General features: G+C 34.9%; 1 protein-coding gene across 9 annotated transcripts in view; it reads right to left on the bottom strand.

Annotated features, from left to right (window-relative positions):
- Positions 1–16,957, bottom strand: part of HMBOX1 (homeobox containing 1) — a 174,890-nt gene that overhangs the window by 79,129 nt on the left and 78,804 nt on the right. For 8 of the 9 annotated variants that reach the window (XM_022594954.3, XM_022594953.3, XM_022594952.3 and 5 more), the window contains 2 exons: positions 12,380–12,459; positions 4,979–5,455 (listed from right to left, as the gene is read on the bottom strand). In XM_022594954.3, the coding sequence (XP_022450662.1) occupies positions 4,979–5,455; positions 12,380–12,402 (500 nt within the window). In that variant the 5' untranslated portion in view covers positions 12,403–12,459. Of the gene's footprint in view, positions 1–4,978; positions 5,456–8,874; positions 12,357–12,379; positions 12,460–16,957 lie in introns of those variants that run through there. The other variant, XM_089912758.1, reaches the window with a different exon arrangement.

Below are 16,957 nucleotides of genomic sequence, written 5' to 3' on the forward strand. Positions count from 1 at the left end.
TAATTCTTCAATGTAAAACTTTTTGAAACTGTAAAAGCACTACATAAACAATGACTATTATTTTATAATACCCTGGAAAGAATCCCAGGAAAAGAATAAACAAACGATCTGCCCTAAGTACGTAAGACTGAAGTAAACATCTGCATTGGGTATTTTAAAGCACCATGAAAAGACTTCTACACAGTCAATTTAGATACAAGTGTTGTGTCATTTGGTTGGTTACACTAGGTATTTTCAAAATAGTAACAGCATTTAACTTTCACTGTGTCCAGTTCTCTTATGTATTTCAAAAACTTCCATTCTACTGGGTTAAATCTGTTCTTTAAACTTTCACATATTCCCCCTCACTCATTCCACCTTCTTTAACGACCTGCCTCTCCTAATGTTGTCCACACTGTACCCTGTGAAGTCACCGATTTCCTGGTGTGAAAACTCCTTCATTGACTCCAAATCTAACTCTTTCATCTACTCCTTACTTCCTCTCTTCATCTAAAATTTGACATCTTTAAGGAGAATGAATCCACTTTTCCTCCCTTATCTTATAAAATCTCACACTTCTCATGATTTCTGCTCCTCCAGCCTTATGGAATAAAAGTGAAGTGTAGGCTGATCTTTCTTTGACTCTACAGTTTATTTCCAAGATAAACTTCCACTCTATTTGTATCTAACCACTTACATACACTCAGTAATGCCTCTTCGTGAAATTACCCTTTTTAAAGACACCTTAAAATAATAATAATTGCCACCTATTCAGAGAAGTTCTCCCTGATCCTCAGAGCTAAAAAAGATCTTTTCTTCCAATAACTAACTTTACCATTTTGTTTATACTACTCACATGTGAATATATTACATGCTATTCTGTATTATAGTTGCTCCTGATCTGGTCTTATCTCTCCTACTAGCCTACAAAGTCCTTTAGCACAAAGATTGTGTCCTACTCATCATGGGGTTTGCATATAATAGAGCTTAATTTGTTCCATGAATGAACAAATCTGTAGTTGAAGATAAAAGGTTGTAAAATGGAAAACGTGATCTAGATAATTTATAAAACAGCTCTAAATTCTTAATATCAAATATGTTTAAGCTTCCCAAAACAGAATGGAAGAGAGTTATGTATACTAGCTCAAAACGGTAATATTTCCTTTTCTGGAACAAACGCTATTAAAGACTGAATGTTTAAAAGTGGTACGCTTTAAGATCTTCCATATTCTCTTAGTTGATATACACTACACATTCTGTAGGACCCTTTAAAGTAGACATCTATCTCAAAGACTCCCAGAGATGGAGCAATACCTACCAAGACAGACTATTTCACAGGTGGGAAAATATAATTACACACAAATTCTTTCACATATGAATAAAAACCTTTTCACTTTAATTTCTACTCATGGAGATAAAGCATAATTTAGAATTTTAAAAGATAATGTTAAAACAAAAGCTATTCTATCTGTGTGAACAACATGGTAACTGATTATTATGTCTTCTAGAACATAAATCCCTACCTACACAAGTAAATAAGCTATTACTAGGCATATGGATAACCAACTCAGAAGAAAGTCTCAGGATCCTAGATAACATGCTAAACACTCATGAAAATTTAGTACGTGGGTAGTTAGGAATAATATCTTTTATATGACATTGTTTATTAATTCTGATTAAGCCTCATTTCAATTGTTATTTTATATATACACAATAGGACAGATACACTTTAATAGGTACACACTATTATATTAGCAGATGTACATATACACCTATATATAAACATATATATTAACAGATGCTTTTAAAAAATGTTAACATGGAAAATCGGTCTTTATTCTAGCTCCTGGCTTTAAAATCCTTCCTAAAATGTTATATTCAACAATTTGCTGAGAATTCACATTCTAGTTTCCCTTTCATTTTTTTTTAACCCTGATCAATCCAAAAATGGAAAAAGTAGCATTTACTCTCTTTCTGATTCTTAACAAGCTAATCAGGTATACAGTTACAAATTAATCAAGTTTTACAAAAAAAAAAAAAGCCTCCTTTGTATACCTTGAAATTATTAGGAGTTAAGTTCGTGGACCCAGTGGATTATGAAATTTGAAAGCTCTATCTTACGGCTGAGTGCTCTGGAGGTTGGGGAATGTAAGCATACAAGAGGTGAATTACATATGACACATGTAGAAAAGGAGGCAGGAAGGCATTCAGGGATCCATTCTCCCCACCTAGAGACCACCAAATCCAACCCACTATATCACCACAGTGCTGAGTGGGCAAAGGGCAGTGTAGCCCTATGTGGGCACAGGGTACTCAGAAAGATTCACTACCAAAACTTTCTCTAACATTCTACCAAATAAAAACTCATTAGGCTAGTAAGTGATTGATTTGACGTGGCAAATACCACGTGGGGGAAGAGTGGGGGTAAGTCCATTATGGCTTTCACGCTTTGTCTTAAGTTACATTAACCACCATTCCTAAAATTTTACTGAAATCTACACACATGAAAAATTTATTTACAGAGGCAACAGATACCAGTGACAGACACACTGGTAATAAAGACACTGGTCAGAATTCAGCTCTGCCACTTAATATTTAAGTTTTCTTGGGTCAATTACTTATTTTTTGTGAATCTCAATTTCTCTGCTCTACCTCACACACAGCATGGTTGTAATGATTAAAAGTTGAAACCAGTCATGTAATCAACTTCTCCCTCAAACCTAAGGATTGGTACTATTTGCAAACTTGAGAAAAACAAGAGGTGGGCACAAAGTTAGAGTGCAGATGTGGGTGAGGGCACAATGGCAGAGGACCACAGAGCCAGAAGGTTCAACAAGACCACTACATGAGTAGAGGACACCACAGGAGCAGTTCTAAGAAAGAAGCCATAAAGTATCCTACCTATGCAACAAGGTAGGATGTATGTAAATTAAATACTGATAACAATTATAAACACATATATATCTAATGATGAAACTTGAATGTGTGTAATTGCTGGATTTAACTACAAACCCTAGTCCTGGCTAAATAGGTTTTCTGTTTATTTTGAGGACACAGTTGAACTACAACATTATGATAACCTTAGAGTTAATAGTCAATTTTTTAGATCGTTATAGTCAAGTTTTAGACTCTGGACAATCTTCCAGAGACTTTTGTCCCAAATTTCTTGTTAGGCTAACACACATTTGGGAACTAACTATTGTTTTTAAAGCTCATTAAAACTGATTAACGACGGCAACAACAACAAAAATCAGGCTAGCATTCTAACAAATTTTCTTGTTGATACCCACTCTACTAGCATAATTAAAAGCTAACCTTCTTACATTTTAACTACTAAAGTAACTTCTGTTTGCCCAAATGGTCCTCTCTCTTAATCTTGACAGCGATATAGATGTTAAATTCAAAAGGAACATCTAAACTTTGGCCAGCTGTTTAAGCAAGTGAAAACGAATTAAAAGCCAAGCTGATCTTTTATATTTTTAAGTTTCACAAAGCTTAAATAATAGGGTCCTGTAGCTGCTCTATGAAACTATTCATTACAGGAATTAAGTTGAAATCTATTGGATTGGCCAAAAAGTTCATTCGGTTTTAAGTAAAAATAAAAGACATTTTTCATTTCCACCAAAAACTTTATTGAACATATTCATTAACCAAACGAACTTTTTGGCTGACACAATAGATACAATAGTCCGTTTAGCCCAGAATTCCCTATATGGCAGTTCCACCCTAAAAATAAATTCAGGACAGTTTGTTCAAAAGATGTTTTACCTTTGTGGTACTATAGGATAGATGTTCCATATGGCAGTATTAAGTCACCATTATACTATCTTCAAGTCCTAAAGTCTTACAGAAGAACTACAACTCATAATTATAGGTTATAATTTTATTTCACAAATTCCTGCTACGGTTTCTTTCATATATACTGTAACTAATCTACCTGCAGGCTCTCCTCCCTACTACAGTAGCGATAATCTACTGAAAACAATGCTTTTATCAACTCTTTCCTACAGACCTGTAAGAACTCCTTTAATTTCCACCAAGTTAAACATAAATTATGTATATGGAATTCAAATCTTCCCAAAATCTGTACTGCCTCTTAATATACTATTCTTATTACCATATCTAGCCAATCTGCAGTTTTTATAAGACTAATCATGTCTTGCCTTTTCTACCTGTTACCATTCCCTTAACTTTAAATAAAGCTCCTATATTTCAAAACAGAAGCTATCCTTTAAAGCTTAGCTCAAATTCCTCCATTCAATTGACATATTAAGCCCTTAACATGTGCTAAGGACAGTTCTAGATCCTGGAGACACAACAATGGAAAGCACATCAGTGCTGCCCTCAAAATGTCCCAGGTCCAGGGTGAAGCCTCTCCTAATCACCTCTGTTGAAACTGGACTTCTTCTCTCAGTGTTTCAAACTCTAAGTGTTTACACTTATTTTGTAATAGATAACATTAAATTTGTGTGTGCGTGTGTGTGTATGGCATCTATTGCTAAAATTAGAACTTTAGCTTCTTAGGGGTAGAAACCATGTCTATTTTTCTGCTTAAGAACATTGCTTTTCAAATAGATGGTCAAAATTATTTTGTTGATTGGCATGTTGGAGGGAAAAATTAAGAGTATACATATCATGATAAAGTCAACCTATCAGAACAAGTACTTACAATGGATTTAAGGATTATAATGTGTTTGTTAGAAATTCAGAAAATTCAGATGTTAGTGATTAGAGCCATAAAGAGAAGGCTAACCTTTGCTTTGATAACAGAGAGAATGGAAAAGACTTATCAAGCAGCAAAGAGAAAGAACTTAAGTAGAGAAGAAAATTAAATGTTTTTGAATTAAAAACATAAAAATTTTTATTTTTTTCTTTACCACTAAAGGGGGAGGGGACATCACAGTTCTTATAGGTAAAGAGCTTAAATACAGCTTCATTACTCAAAATCAGTCTTAAGAATATAAACATTTGGAGGACTCTGAATAAGAAAGGAACTAACCTCATTAATTCCTCTACTTTATCATCTACATCTAGGTCCTCTTCTGAGGCTTCAAAACTGTATGACCTCTGACCCATGCTGTTTGCATGGTAGCGAGTTGGTGACATCTTTCCATTGGATGTGGATAATCGCTCGTTATTCTCCCTCCCATTCTGATTGGTAGTACAAGGCTGTGGGGAGGTATCATAACTGTTGCTAGGTGATGGGGACATTCCAGAATGCTGGGTCTGTGTGGAAGCTGTAGCTGTAGAGGAAGATGCTGGAACATTGTTGGTAGTATTCCCATATGAACTTCCTCCGTAGCTGGACCTTCTTCCAAACTTGTCGCTATGCTCTTGATCAAGACGGTCCAAAGTTTCCAAGGCATGGAGAATTTCATGTTTAGTCATTCCAGTACGTCGAAGGCGCTGAAGCAGATCTATCTGCTCTATGGTAAATCTGGGTTCATCTGTATAGTGAGACATGGTTTCCAGCAAACTAAAACAAAAAAAATTTTTTTTAAAGTTCCTTTATTTACAATATCTACCAAAGAATATATCATTATGTATTGAGAATGCACAGAAGATAAAATATTTCTATATCAACTTGTTTACTGAAAATGATTAAGACATTATTATTATCATATTATAATAACAGGAATATTTTGTTTTATCAGCAAAACTGACCTAGGAACTCTGTGACTTCATTTACTGTAGACAAACAGTTTGGTAAGCTTAGCCCAAGGAAATACTAATAACCAGCAAGAATATTTAAATGGAAAAGTAAGAGAGGCACACAAAAAAATTTATCAAGCACCATTTCACCCACCACTTTGCAATTTCATGAGTATTTCATCTCTGTAATGTATTCTCTCTTAATAGTTATCCCAAGAAATGGATCTTTCGTGGTTGTGGCCAAACTGAACTATTCATTTTTCTTAGGAAATTGCTTCTCCATTATGCTTCCTTTAACTAACACAAGATACTGTAGCACACCAGAAAATGTCTCAGAGTCAATAACAATATGAAGTTCAAGGGAGTTGTCAAATATCATAAAAATTCTCACTACTTGAATTCCTTTCTTATAAAACCTGACTTTCTTAAGATTTTTTTAAGTGGGAATTTCTTCTATTTTTATTTTTATAGTTCTAGTGCCGAATAGGTTGCATGGCATGCAGCAGGCTCTCAGTAAGTGCCTGCTGATAGAAATAAATGTCAAAGAATTTTCTCATCCTTTCCAGGTAAATTTCTGCTCTGGGCCAGTTCCCCTAAGCTGTTGGAAATCTATTTCTCTATCCCTCTATACTAAACATTTATTGAACATGCACTCTAGGCAGGCATTGGGCAAGAGTTTCATGTAATATAATCTCAGTTCCTGACGACAACCCTCTGTAGTTTTTCTTTTAAGTTTTATATTGATTGATTGATTGTTGAGGAAACTAAGGCCCACAATGCTTTTGTAGCTTGCAAAAAAGTCTGATTAAGACATAGAAAAGATTTAAACCTTACTGACTCCAAAAGCATGCATCATTCTGCTTTCCAATATATGGCAGGACTTACTGGAATCAAATGATATGGGACACAGGCTTTTGTCCTTTTTTAAATCTCCAGTTTAAACCACTTAGATAAAACCTACTGATGGACTAGTGGTTCTAGTAACAGTTTTTTATATTTAAGATCTTTGCTCCATCTAGAATTTATATTTACCTAATGAGTGTGAAAGGATTTGAGCTTTATCTTTTCCCAAATGGATAGCTCATTTGTCCAATATGCTTTACTGAGTAATACATCTCTTCTCCTCTGGTATGAAATGCCACCTTTATCATATACAAAATTTCCACAAAAATCTGTATCTACCTTTGGAGTCTCTATTCTATTGCAATGACTGCTTTGTCTTCTAAATCCTTTTAAAAATAGCAGGCGGGACTTCCCTGGTGGCGCAGCAGTTGAGAATCCGCCTCCCAATGCAGGGGATACAGGTTCGATCCCTGGTCCGGGAAGATCCCACATGCCGCGGAGCAAATGAGCCCGTGCGCCACAACTACTGAGCCTGTGCTGTAGAGCCCACATGCCACAATTACTGAAGCCCGCGTGCCTAGAGCCCGCACACCACAACAAAAAGTAGCCCCGCTGGCAGCAACTAGAGAGAGCCCAACGCAGCCAAAAATAAATAAATAAATAAAATTTAAAAATAAATAAAATAAGCAGGCAGAAATCTATTTTTATGTGAAACAGTTCTAGTTTTAGAGACAGGCTCATTAAAAATAAAAATAAACATTTTGTGGACCTAAAATAACATGCTGCAGGTCATTTGTGCCCATGGGCCACAGTATCTGCCTTTTACCTATAAACATTTTCTTTTGCCCTCTTCCAATATTCATTTGTGACAAGCTATTCATCATAAAAGTCCTGTTTTCATGATTATTACATTCTTTCCTGATTGCCTAGTTTTTTTCCTTCAAGGTTTTATAATGTAAAATTTTAAACACAGAGAAAAGTTGAAATAAATTTACAGTGAATGCCCATGCACTAACGACCTAGATTTTACCATTAATATTTTACTTGCTTTACTACATATCCATCCATTCCTTTATGCCTCCATCCCTCTATTCATCTCATCTTTTGATGCATTTCAAAATCAGTTACAGACATCTGTACACTTCCCCCTAAATACTTCCACATGTATATCATTAATTAGAGCTCAGTATTTGTTCAGGTAGTTTTTCTCTTGAAGTAAAATTTAGATAAAATAAAATATGAAAATCTTATGTTTACCATCTATGAGTTCTGAGAAGTACATCCACCTGTGAAATTCAAACCCTTATGAAGTTACAGAATATTACCATCACCCCAGGAAGTTCCCTCATGCCCCTTCCTGGTCAGTCCCTGTCCTCTTCCCTCAGAGGCAATCACTGCTCAGATTTTTTTCCCATGACAGATTAGTTTTGTCTGTTCCAGAACCTCATCTAAATGGAACTTCTATGTACTCTTTTGTGTAAGGCTTCTGTCAGTATAAAGTTTTTGAGATTCATCTACAATGTTGTATGTATCAGCAGTTTGTTCCTTTTTATTACTGAATAGTACTTCATTGTAGGAATATACCACAGTTTTGTTTAGCCATTCTATTTCGGACACCTGGACGGCTGCCAATTATTAGCTATTCTAAATCTTTGGCAATTACAACTGTACTCTGCTAATTTTCTTGTTAGCTTCATATACCACCCCCTCCCCCACACCCCCCATAACATACCATCAGCTAGTTGGGAGAGAGAGAAAAAAAAAACTTTCAACCAGAGTAACTCATTTACTTTTTCTCCTAACTGATGTCAAAAGAACCCTGCTTATTAACACAAATGCTCTATTATTAAAATGCTATGCAGTGTTGGTAATGTTCTGTTCTATGCTAGTTACATTACATAGGTACATTAGCTGTGAACATTCACCAAGTTGTACACTACTGATTTGTACATTTTTCAGTAGGTATATTACATTCAAAATTTGTTGAAAAAGCTCTGTAAACATTTTCCTAATGGCTTATAAGAGACACTTGACACTTTAGTTTCTATCTTAACCCTCAGCCCTTGGTCCTTTCTATCAAGTGCTTAGTAACACATTAATTCTTAATCCTAGGAAGTTCTTTTTAAAAGTAGCTGCCAAGGGCTTCCCTGGTGGCGCAGTGGTTGGGGGTCCGTCTGCCGATGCGGGGGACGCGGGTTCGTGCCCTGGTCCGGGAGGATCCCGCGTGCCGCAGAGCGACTGGGCCCGTGAGCCATGGCCGCTGGGCCTGCGCGTCCAGAGCCTGTGCTCCGCGGCAGGAGGGGCCACAGCGGTGAGAGGCCCGCGTACCGCAAAAGCATAAAAAATAAAAAAATTTTTTAAAGTAGCTGCCAAATCCCTTTAGAAATCCAAATAATTTACCTCTTAACTTAATGATTTGGTAAATTCAGGTTTCTGTACATTATTCCTTTCTCTTGAAAATGGAGTTGTCCATTGCTAACTTCATGCTTTGAAGGTCTTCATACTTTCAAAATTCATCATAAACTGACCTTGTTTAGATACGAGATTTCAAGGACTGTTTTATTATACAGACAAAAAAAAATCAATTATGATATTTTCCTATCCCATTTATATCAGAGCAGATAGTATTCTGTATATAATTCTTCAAATGTCTCTCTGTATGGAACAGCACTCTGTATATATTAGCATAAAACTAAAATAAATTACAAGAATTTAACCTGTTAACTGAAAAGTATCCATCCTAAAGCTTATATTAGAACTACCAGAACTAAAGATTCCACAGTATCTGAAGCAATGTAATATTGTGTTATTTCAGATTCCTTGACTATGGGAAACATTTTTAATCCAAAGTCATAAAAGGAGATAACAGAAGGCACCTATTATTTTGTCTGCACAGAATGCCTCATTGTTTCCAATCACATGTTCTTGGGGATGTCACTCAAAATACCCTACCTTCTGGCCAACAGCGTGGGCACACAAGGAAACCAAGCCTTGTTCTCCTCAAAATATTCAGGTTAGAGTAGAAGGAAGATGGACAGTCACTGTAACTGTGCTCAGCTGTGGGAAGGTGTTAGTCTGGTATATTCCTCACCATGCAGAAGAAGCTAGTTTATAGGAAACTAAAGCAGGTATACTAAGAAATGCAGAGCAAAGGGGAAAGTTCTACAGTGTTCATATCCCTTGTTCTAGTCATTCCTAAGACCCTACCTCATCCCTGCTCTTCTTCCCCACCAGGGATTGAACCCGTGCCCCCTGCAGTGGAAGCGCAGAGTCTTAACCACTGGATCACCACGGAAGTCCACTCCTGCTCTTCTTGCTATATTGTTATGTAAGAGCATAAACTTCCCTTTAAGCTTCACCTTGTTTAAATTAGATGTCTGTGCCTTGCACCAAGAGGGGTCCCTAATACAAAGATATACCTTAAGTAAAAAGATCTACAATTGCTAGAATAAAATGTATGACTCCTATATAGCAGAGTGATAGTGGCATAATGAGCAGGATCAAATCATGCATATGACACTGAAGGTACAATATTTTACTGAGAAAATGCCAAGATTAGAAGCTTTCTTGGATATTGAGAACAATATTCCAGTGGCATTAACATAAACAAAGGTACACATTCTGTCATTTTCGAATTTTATTTCCTATAATTCACCTAGTTTAAGTGCATAATCATGAAATTATGGCTAAAATGACCTACAAAGGTCATCTAAGTCCATGATACCAGCAATTCTTTTATAACAGAAAAAGATAACATGTAAGAACTGAATTAATTTTCCTATGTAGCAGAAGAACTGTTCACAGGATAAGGAACATCTTTCACTTCAAATTACTAATCTGAATGCAGACTCAGGCCAACAGTAATTGAAAATGATGTGAGAAGAATTTTGACACTGTAATAACACAGACAATGTCTGAAGCATAAAAGAACAATTAAATTCAGGAATTATGCCTCAGTTCATAAACTGACATTCTAAAAGACCATACTATTAGACCATAATAGTAAACGTATTTTACAATAAATTTTACCCCTACTTGGATATGTAAACCCTTCTTGGATAAGGCCCGAGGTCCAGAACATACTTTCTTAAACTAAATCCTATAATCATGAAGGTTAAAGCATTCACAAATGATTAATCTTGAAATCATATGTGCAAAAATGACACAACTACCTTACCTGTAAATCATCAACAGATAATAAGACCTTATTGGATAACACAGCATTTTCTTCAGCTTGACTGCTGTCTTTATCTTTTTATCTAGAATGACTAGGCAAAATATGGTCTAGTCATGTATTAGTTTTGTTTGTCATACATGGTATTTATTCCATGATGATTTAACACATTATTGCATCAGTCATAATATTACCCAACTAAAGATGTACTAAGGCCCTTCTTACTATTTATGGCACATTACACACACAATTATCATTACCATCAAAGGAGAGGCAGTTTTAAAGTAAGAAAATGACAAGAGTGAGAATAAGTAAGAAATGAAGATTTGCTGGGGATTGAGCTTCACAGTATGGTAAAATGATTCTATAATTCAAACCAATGGCAGAACTGACTAACGCAGAGAAGAGAGACTATGACTACAGATAATCGTATAAAAATGTTCTTTTCATAATAAAAAGATTTCGAGAAAAATAAGATTATATTCAATTTACAATCATACTTTAATAGCTATTTTTAAATTACCACTAATTAAGGCTGAAATTTTTAAATTACAGCCACCTTATACACATTTGGGAAAATAAAATCCTAGTGTTGATAAAAACATGCAAGTTTATAGAGGGAGATATAAATTAGGTGTGCAATCAGAGAACAGGAGGCCATTTAGACAAAAATCATTCAACTAACACTTATTGAGTGACCCCTATGTGTCAGACCATGTACAAGGCAGAGAGGATGCAACAAGGAACAAATTAGGCAAAAATTCCTGGCCTCATGATGCTTAATTACATTCTAATGGCTATAGAAAATAGCCATTAACAAATAAATTGTATGTTTTAAAAAAGGGAAACTCAGGCCCAAAGCAAACACAGTGTCTTCCCTTTCCCAAGGACACAGCTACTTAGCAGCAACTCAGGCTACAGTTCACACCACCTGGCCTATTCCAGAGACTTTTAGATATATGATAAAGCCAATGAGAGAAGAAAAAAGTTTAACAAAAAACCTAAATAACAAGGAAAATCTATCTTAATGTCTACTTACTGGATTATAGAACTGTCAACCAAAACAGAAGGAATTTAATTGAAATATTGGTTGAACCAAATTTTAGAAAATGCTTACGCTAAAGGCACTCTGCACTAGACTCTAAAGATGTACTTAATAGATACTTTATCTACTCTAGAATACTTTTATTCAGAGGCCTATTTAATATGAACTAGTGGTTACAGCTCATGTCCTAGCACAAAAAAACCTCTCTACATAATAACACCATCCAATTTGTATTTTTTGCCAGACTCCAAAGAAAGTCTACCAGTTACATTAGCTAACAGACTTAACTACATTATTATCCCCAGTAGGTAAAGAAAATGGCTAAGGTGTTTAGTAGTTTGCATACAAAATGCAGCATTAAGGTAGCATTCTTCCAATATTCTGCTTGTCACAAGGTATTTAATACCAGCCATCTGTTTCACAAATTTCTAGGCTATTAAGCAGTTTAAAATTATATGTAATTTTATGTTCAATTGAAAATTAATGTTAGACTTCAAACTTGAAACAGAAATGGTAAAAGAGAAAGTTGATAGATTTGAAAATTCATTCCTTACCACATAACTATGAAAAAATTCTTTCAACTCTACAAATGCCTGCTGTCATTTGTGGATCATAATCATAATGATTTTTAAATTTTATTAAAACAATTGAGAGGATGAAAATTAAGAGAAGAATTAGATACTTACACCACTGGAAAGGAACTGAGCATACTTTACATGAGGTGAATCAATATCTTTTCTAGAGATGATCAGCGTTATTTATCATTCTGTGGAATAAAGACAGAAAATTCAGAAATAGTTTTTAATCAAGTATTGAACAAAAATTTTAATTATATACTTAAGGATTAACAGTTAACATCAGATAATCATGATTTTAAAATTATTTTGTAATTCTGAAAGGAAACATCGGTTTGAAGGAAAATTTTAAAAATAGAAAAATGCTTTTGATAGCTTTCAAAATCATTCACTTGGAGAAAGTAATGAAAATCATACCCCTGAAGCTTAATCTGTTACCAGACACCACTGAGGGAAACAGATTTAAACATGCAATGGAATATATATATACACACACACCGCAGTGACATTCAAGATAACTTGTTGATAATAACATCAGTGCATTTATGTAGAATCCTATAAACAAAAAAACACACCACAGCATGATTGCAGCTAACAGTCTTAACTGTGGGGTAAATCCTGGGGTCTAGTTCCAAGACTATTACTTATTTTACTGCTAGCCAAAACTTCAGTGACTGAATTTCTCTAAGTCTCAATCTCCGCATCTATAAAACAGGGATAATAGATAACTACTTCAAAACGCCACAAGAATTTAAAACATTTTTTAAATGGTGGTGATGAAGCACTTCACAAACTATCAAGTAGCAGAGACTATTAATACCAGTTTAAAAAAGACACCAATACCCATGTCGATTCCTGAACAGAGTATAAGTTAATAATGGAGTGAGTCTAGTACTTCTATCTTCTGATTAGCATTCTACTGCTTTATTCAGCATTCAGACGCTGTGACCCCTTTCAATTCAGACATAGATCTGAACAAAAAGTGAAATCTACCATTCACAGTTTAGGAGCTAAAGATCATGTATTACTGACTGAACTTATTAGCAGTTTCAAACCATAACCTATAGAGGCAGCTATTTCCATGAACTCAAAGTTAATATTATAAATTAGATGAAAGTTAAAAATGTTGATGTCAAAAACTCTCTCATTAAAATACACATCCAGCACTGAATTATATAAAGCAAGACCAAAGTGTCTAACAGTGACTAATGATATATGTGAAATGTACAGGGTAAAGTTAGAAATCTTTCATATTTCATATCCTAAATTGTAGCTTTAATGAAGTTCCTGCTGTAGTTAATTTTATTGCTGACTTAAGAAACACTGGTCCTAAAAGGTAGATATAAAATACAAAGAAAATCTACTGAAAATATTGTTGATTACATTTCCTAGACAAAATAGCAACACCAAGCCACAAAACTGATTACTGGTCAATACACGTTTTTTCCACTCTTGCTCAAATGCAGTTAAAATATACTAAGTACTTACTTGCCCTGACATAGGCACAACGTCATAATATGAGTAAGATATGGTCCCAGCAGTGTAGAACCTTATTAAACTATGGGGAAGGGTCAAATAAAAATCACACACACACACATCCTTCTAATAAAAGGCATAATGTGATAAGTCTAAAAATTCAAGGTCTATGAGAATAACAATTTAGAAATTAATTTAGGTCACAGAGAACTGGGAAGACTTCTTCAAGTGAGATCTCAGCTGTTATCTGACGTTTAGAATAAGACTTCCACCAAACCAAAGTGTGAAGGGAGGTTAGAATCAGTGGAGGAAAGAATCAGGGAGAAGGAACAATTAAAAGAGATTATGAAGGATGATTAGGGAATAAGTAGACCTGTGTTGTTGGCCTTTAACATGTATGTATGAGAAGACAGGTAGAAAGGGAGGACTTCCACTATCTATGGAGGGCTGGAAAATGCCTTGCAGTAATTCTGACCTTTATTCTGTAAGTATGCGAATGATGCTACAGCTGAATCAGACAATCTAGGAAGTAAATCACCAAAGACCCTCATTTCACAGATGAGGAAACTGAGATTAAGACACTGATACAGACCTGTATAACTGCAAATCACTGAATTCATGTCATTTATATTTCAGATATAAATGGGCTAAAAATATTCTATAAAAATAAAATATTCTAAGAACAGAAGACCAAGCAAGCATGGTGCTATGAGTTCTCTACTCTCAGGTTCAACGTCACAGAGCCCTCCTAGCATAGGAGACAGATTTCTTTTAAACTGACAGATTAAAAATGTATATTAAAATCACACCCATTAGAATGGCTATAATCAAGAAACAGAAAATAACAAGGATTGGCACAGATGTGGATAAAATAAAAGCTTTGTGTGCTGCCGATGAAAATGTGTAATGGTGGTGCCACTATGGAAAATACAATAGTATGGCAGTTCCTCAAAACAATTAAACACAGATTACCATAAGATCCGCAATTCTACTTCTGGGTGTATACCCAGAAGAAGTGAAAGCAGGGACTCGAAAATATATTTGTACACCCAAGTTTATAGCAGCATATTCACAAAAGCCAAAAGGTGGAAACAAACTCAAATGTCCATCGATGGATGAATGGCTAAACAAAATGTGGTACACACATAACATATAAGGGAATATTATTCAGCCTTAAAAAACAAGGAAATTCTGACATAGTAACATGGATGAACCCTGAAGGCATTACACTAAGTGAAACAAGACAGTCACAAAAGGTCAAATACTGTATAATTCCACTTTTAAGAGGTATTTAGAGTCATCAAATTCAAATAGAAAGTAGAATGGTGCTTGAATGGGGCTGTGGAAGGAGGAGTTATTGTTTAATGGTACAAAGTTTCAGTTTGGGAAGATGAAAAAGTTCTAGAGACGGATGACAGTGATGGTTGTACAACACTGTTTACTGTGCTTAATGTCACTGAACTGTATGCTTAAAAATGGTTAAAATGGTAAATTTTATACTATGTATATTTTATTACTGCAAAAAGTAGAGTATTATAATAAAAGAAAATGTACATTAAAAGGTATCAGGGATAAAAGTTCAAGGATGCTGAATCATATTTAAGCACCCAGCTATAAAAAGCAAGTAAGTTATAAAAGATAAAAAATCAGCTCCTCATTGGACTTCTAATCTGTTATATTTTAAAAAAAGAGAAAGAAAGAGTTGAATAACATTCACAGGGGACAAGGAGAAAAGAATTCCATACCAACAAAACTTACACTTTGATATAGGAAAAAAATTGCAAATATGGAAGAATTGAGAGAGTATATTTTCTCAGTTACCCCAACTGAGAAAAATAATTGAGAAAGGGTTCTGAATAAGAAAAAATAAACCAGAATAGAGACATGGTAACAGGGAAGATGATGAGAAAGGGTAATATAAGTAACGAATCTTTCAGTTTATATCATGTAATATACATTTAGATAATAACCGAATATCTAAGAATGTATAACTTACATGATAAATAAGGACTCTTGAAACAAAGGACTTTATCCCCAAAGAAATTTTAATAGATATCTATTCAAGATGTACTAAACAGTCTATTCAAAATAAAAGAGTTGTAGGCAGGGGAGATGGAGGGAGGCAGAAGTAAAAGTACTCCCAAGATCTGAAAGAAGAGAACGAGGGGAAAACAGAAGAGAGGCAGAAAATAAAAGTACTCTAAAGGTCTCATCTTTTCATGGTCAAGAAGACACCTGGGAGAAAAATGTGCATCTTTTGGGGAAAATAGTATTTTGTTTTAATTTTTATTTTGTTCTCTGCAAAAAATGCAGAGAAACATGTATCGATCGAGGTATAGTTTCAAGGTCAAAAGTATTGAGTGGGGACTTCCCTGGTGGCGCAGTGGGTAGGAATCCACCTGCCAATGCAGGGGACACGGGTTCCAGCCCTGGTCTGGGAAGATCCCACATGCCACGGAGTAACTAAGCCCGTGTGCCACAACTACTAAGCCTGCACTCTAGAGCCCGCGAGCCACACCTACTGAGCCTGCGCGCCTAGAGCCTGTGCTCCGCAACAACAGAAGCCACTGCAGTGAGAAGCCTGTACACCGAAACAAAGAGTAGCCCCTGCTTGCTGCAACTAGAGAAAGCCCATGAGCAGCAATGAGGACCCAACGCAGCCAAATACATAAATTAATTAAATAAGTTTGAGTTAAAAAAAGTATCGAGTAGGATAAAGATTATACAATTGTAAAATATACAGTTTATGACCAATATGAGTTATAAAGTTGTATATACCAAATAACACAGCAGGTAATAAAGCAAAACTTATTAGAGCTTTAATAATTTTATTTTTAAAGATACAAATACACTCACTGATGTGTATAAAACTGATGACTAATAAGGACCTGCTGTATAAAAAAATAAATAAAATTCAAAAATTTTTTAAAAAGCAAAGAAAAAAAAGATACAAATATACTGAGTTATTTCAGTATACCTTGTAGAAGAGACAAATATAGTTCCAAAAAACAAAAAACAGAAATTATATTAACAATAAACTAATTTCAGAGATACGTAATATAGAAAATTTAGGAAAAGGTACCAAAAATATTTTGTTATAAATGACGAGATGACCTAGATAATCTTTGGATCAAAGAAGAAATCAAAAGAGAAATTATGATCTACATAGTAAGCTACAACAAAAAATAGCTATAATTTAATAATCATAATAAA

The sequence above is a fragment of the Delphinapterus leucas genome, chromosome 6 (genome assembly GCF_059928025.1).
Source record: "Delphinapterus leucas isolate spDelLeu-1000000601 "Yukka" chromosome 6, BTC_Dleu_Yukka2, whole genome shotgun sequence".
Classification (NCBI taxonomy): domain Eukaryota; kingdom Metazoa; phylum Chordata; class Mammalia; order Artiodactyla; family Monodontidae; genus Delphinapterus; species Delphinapterus leucas.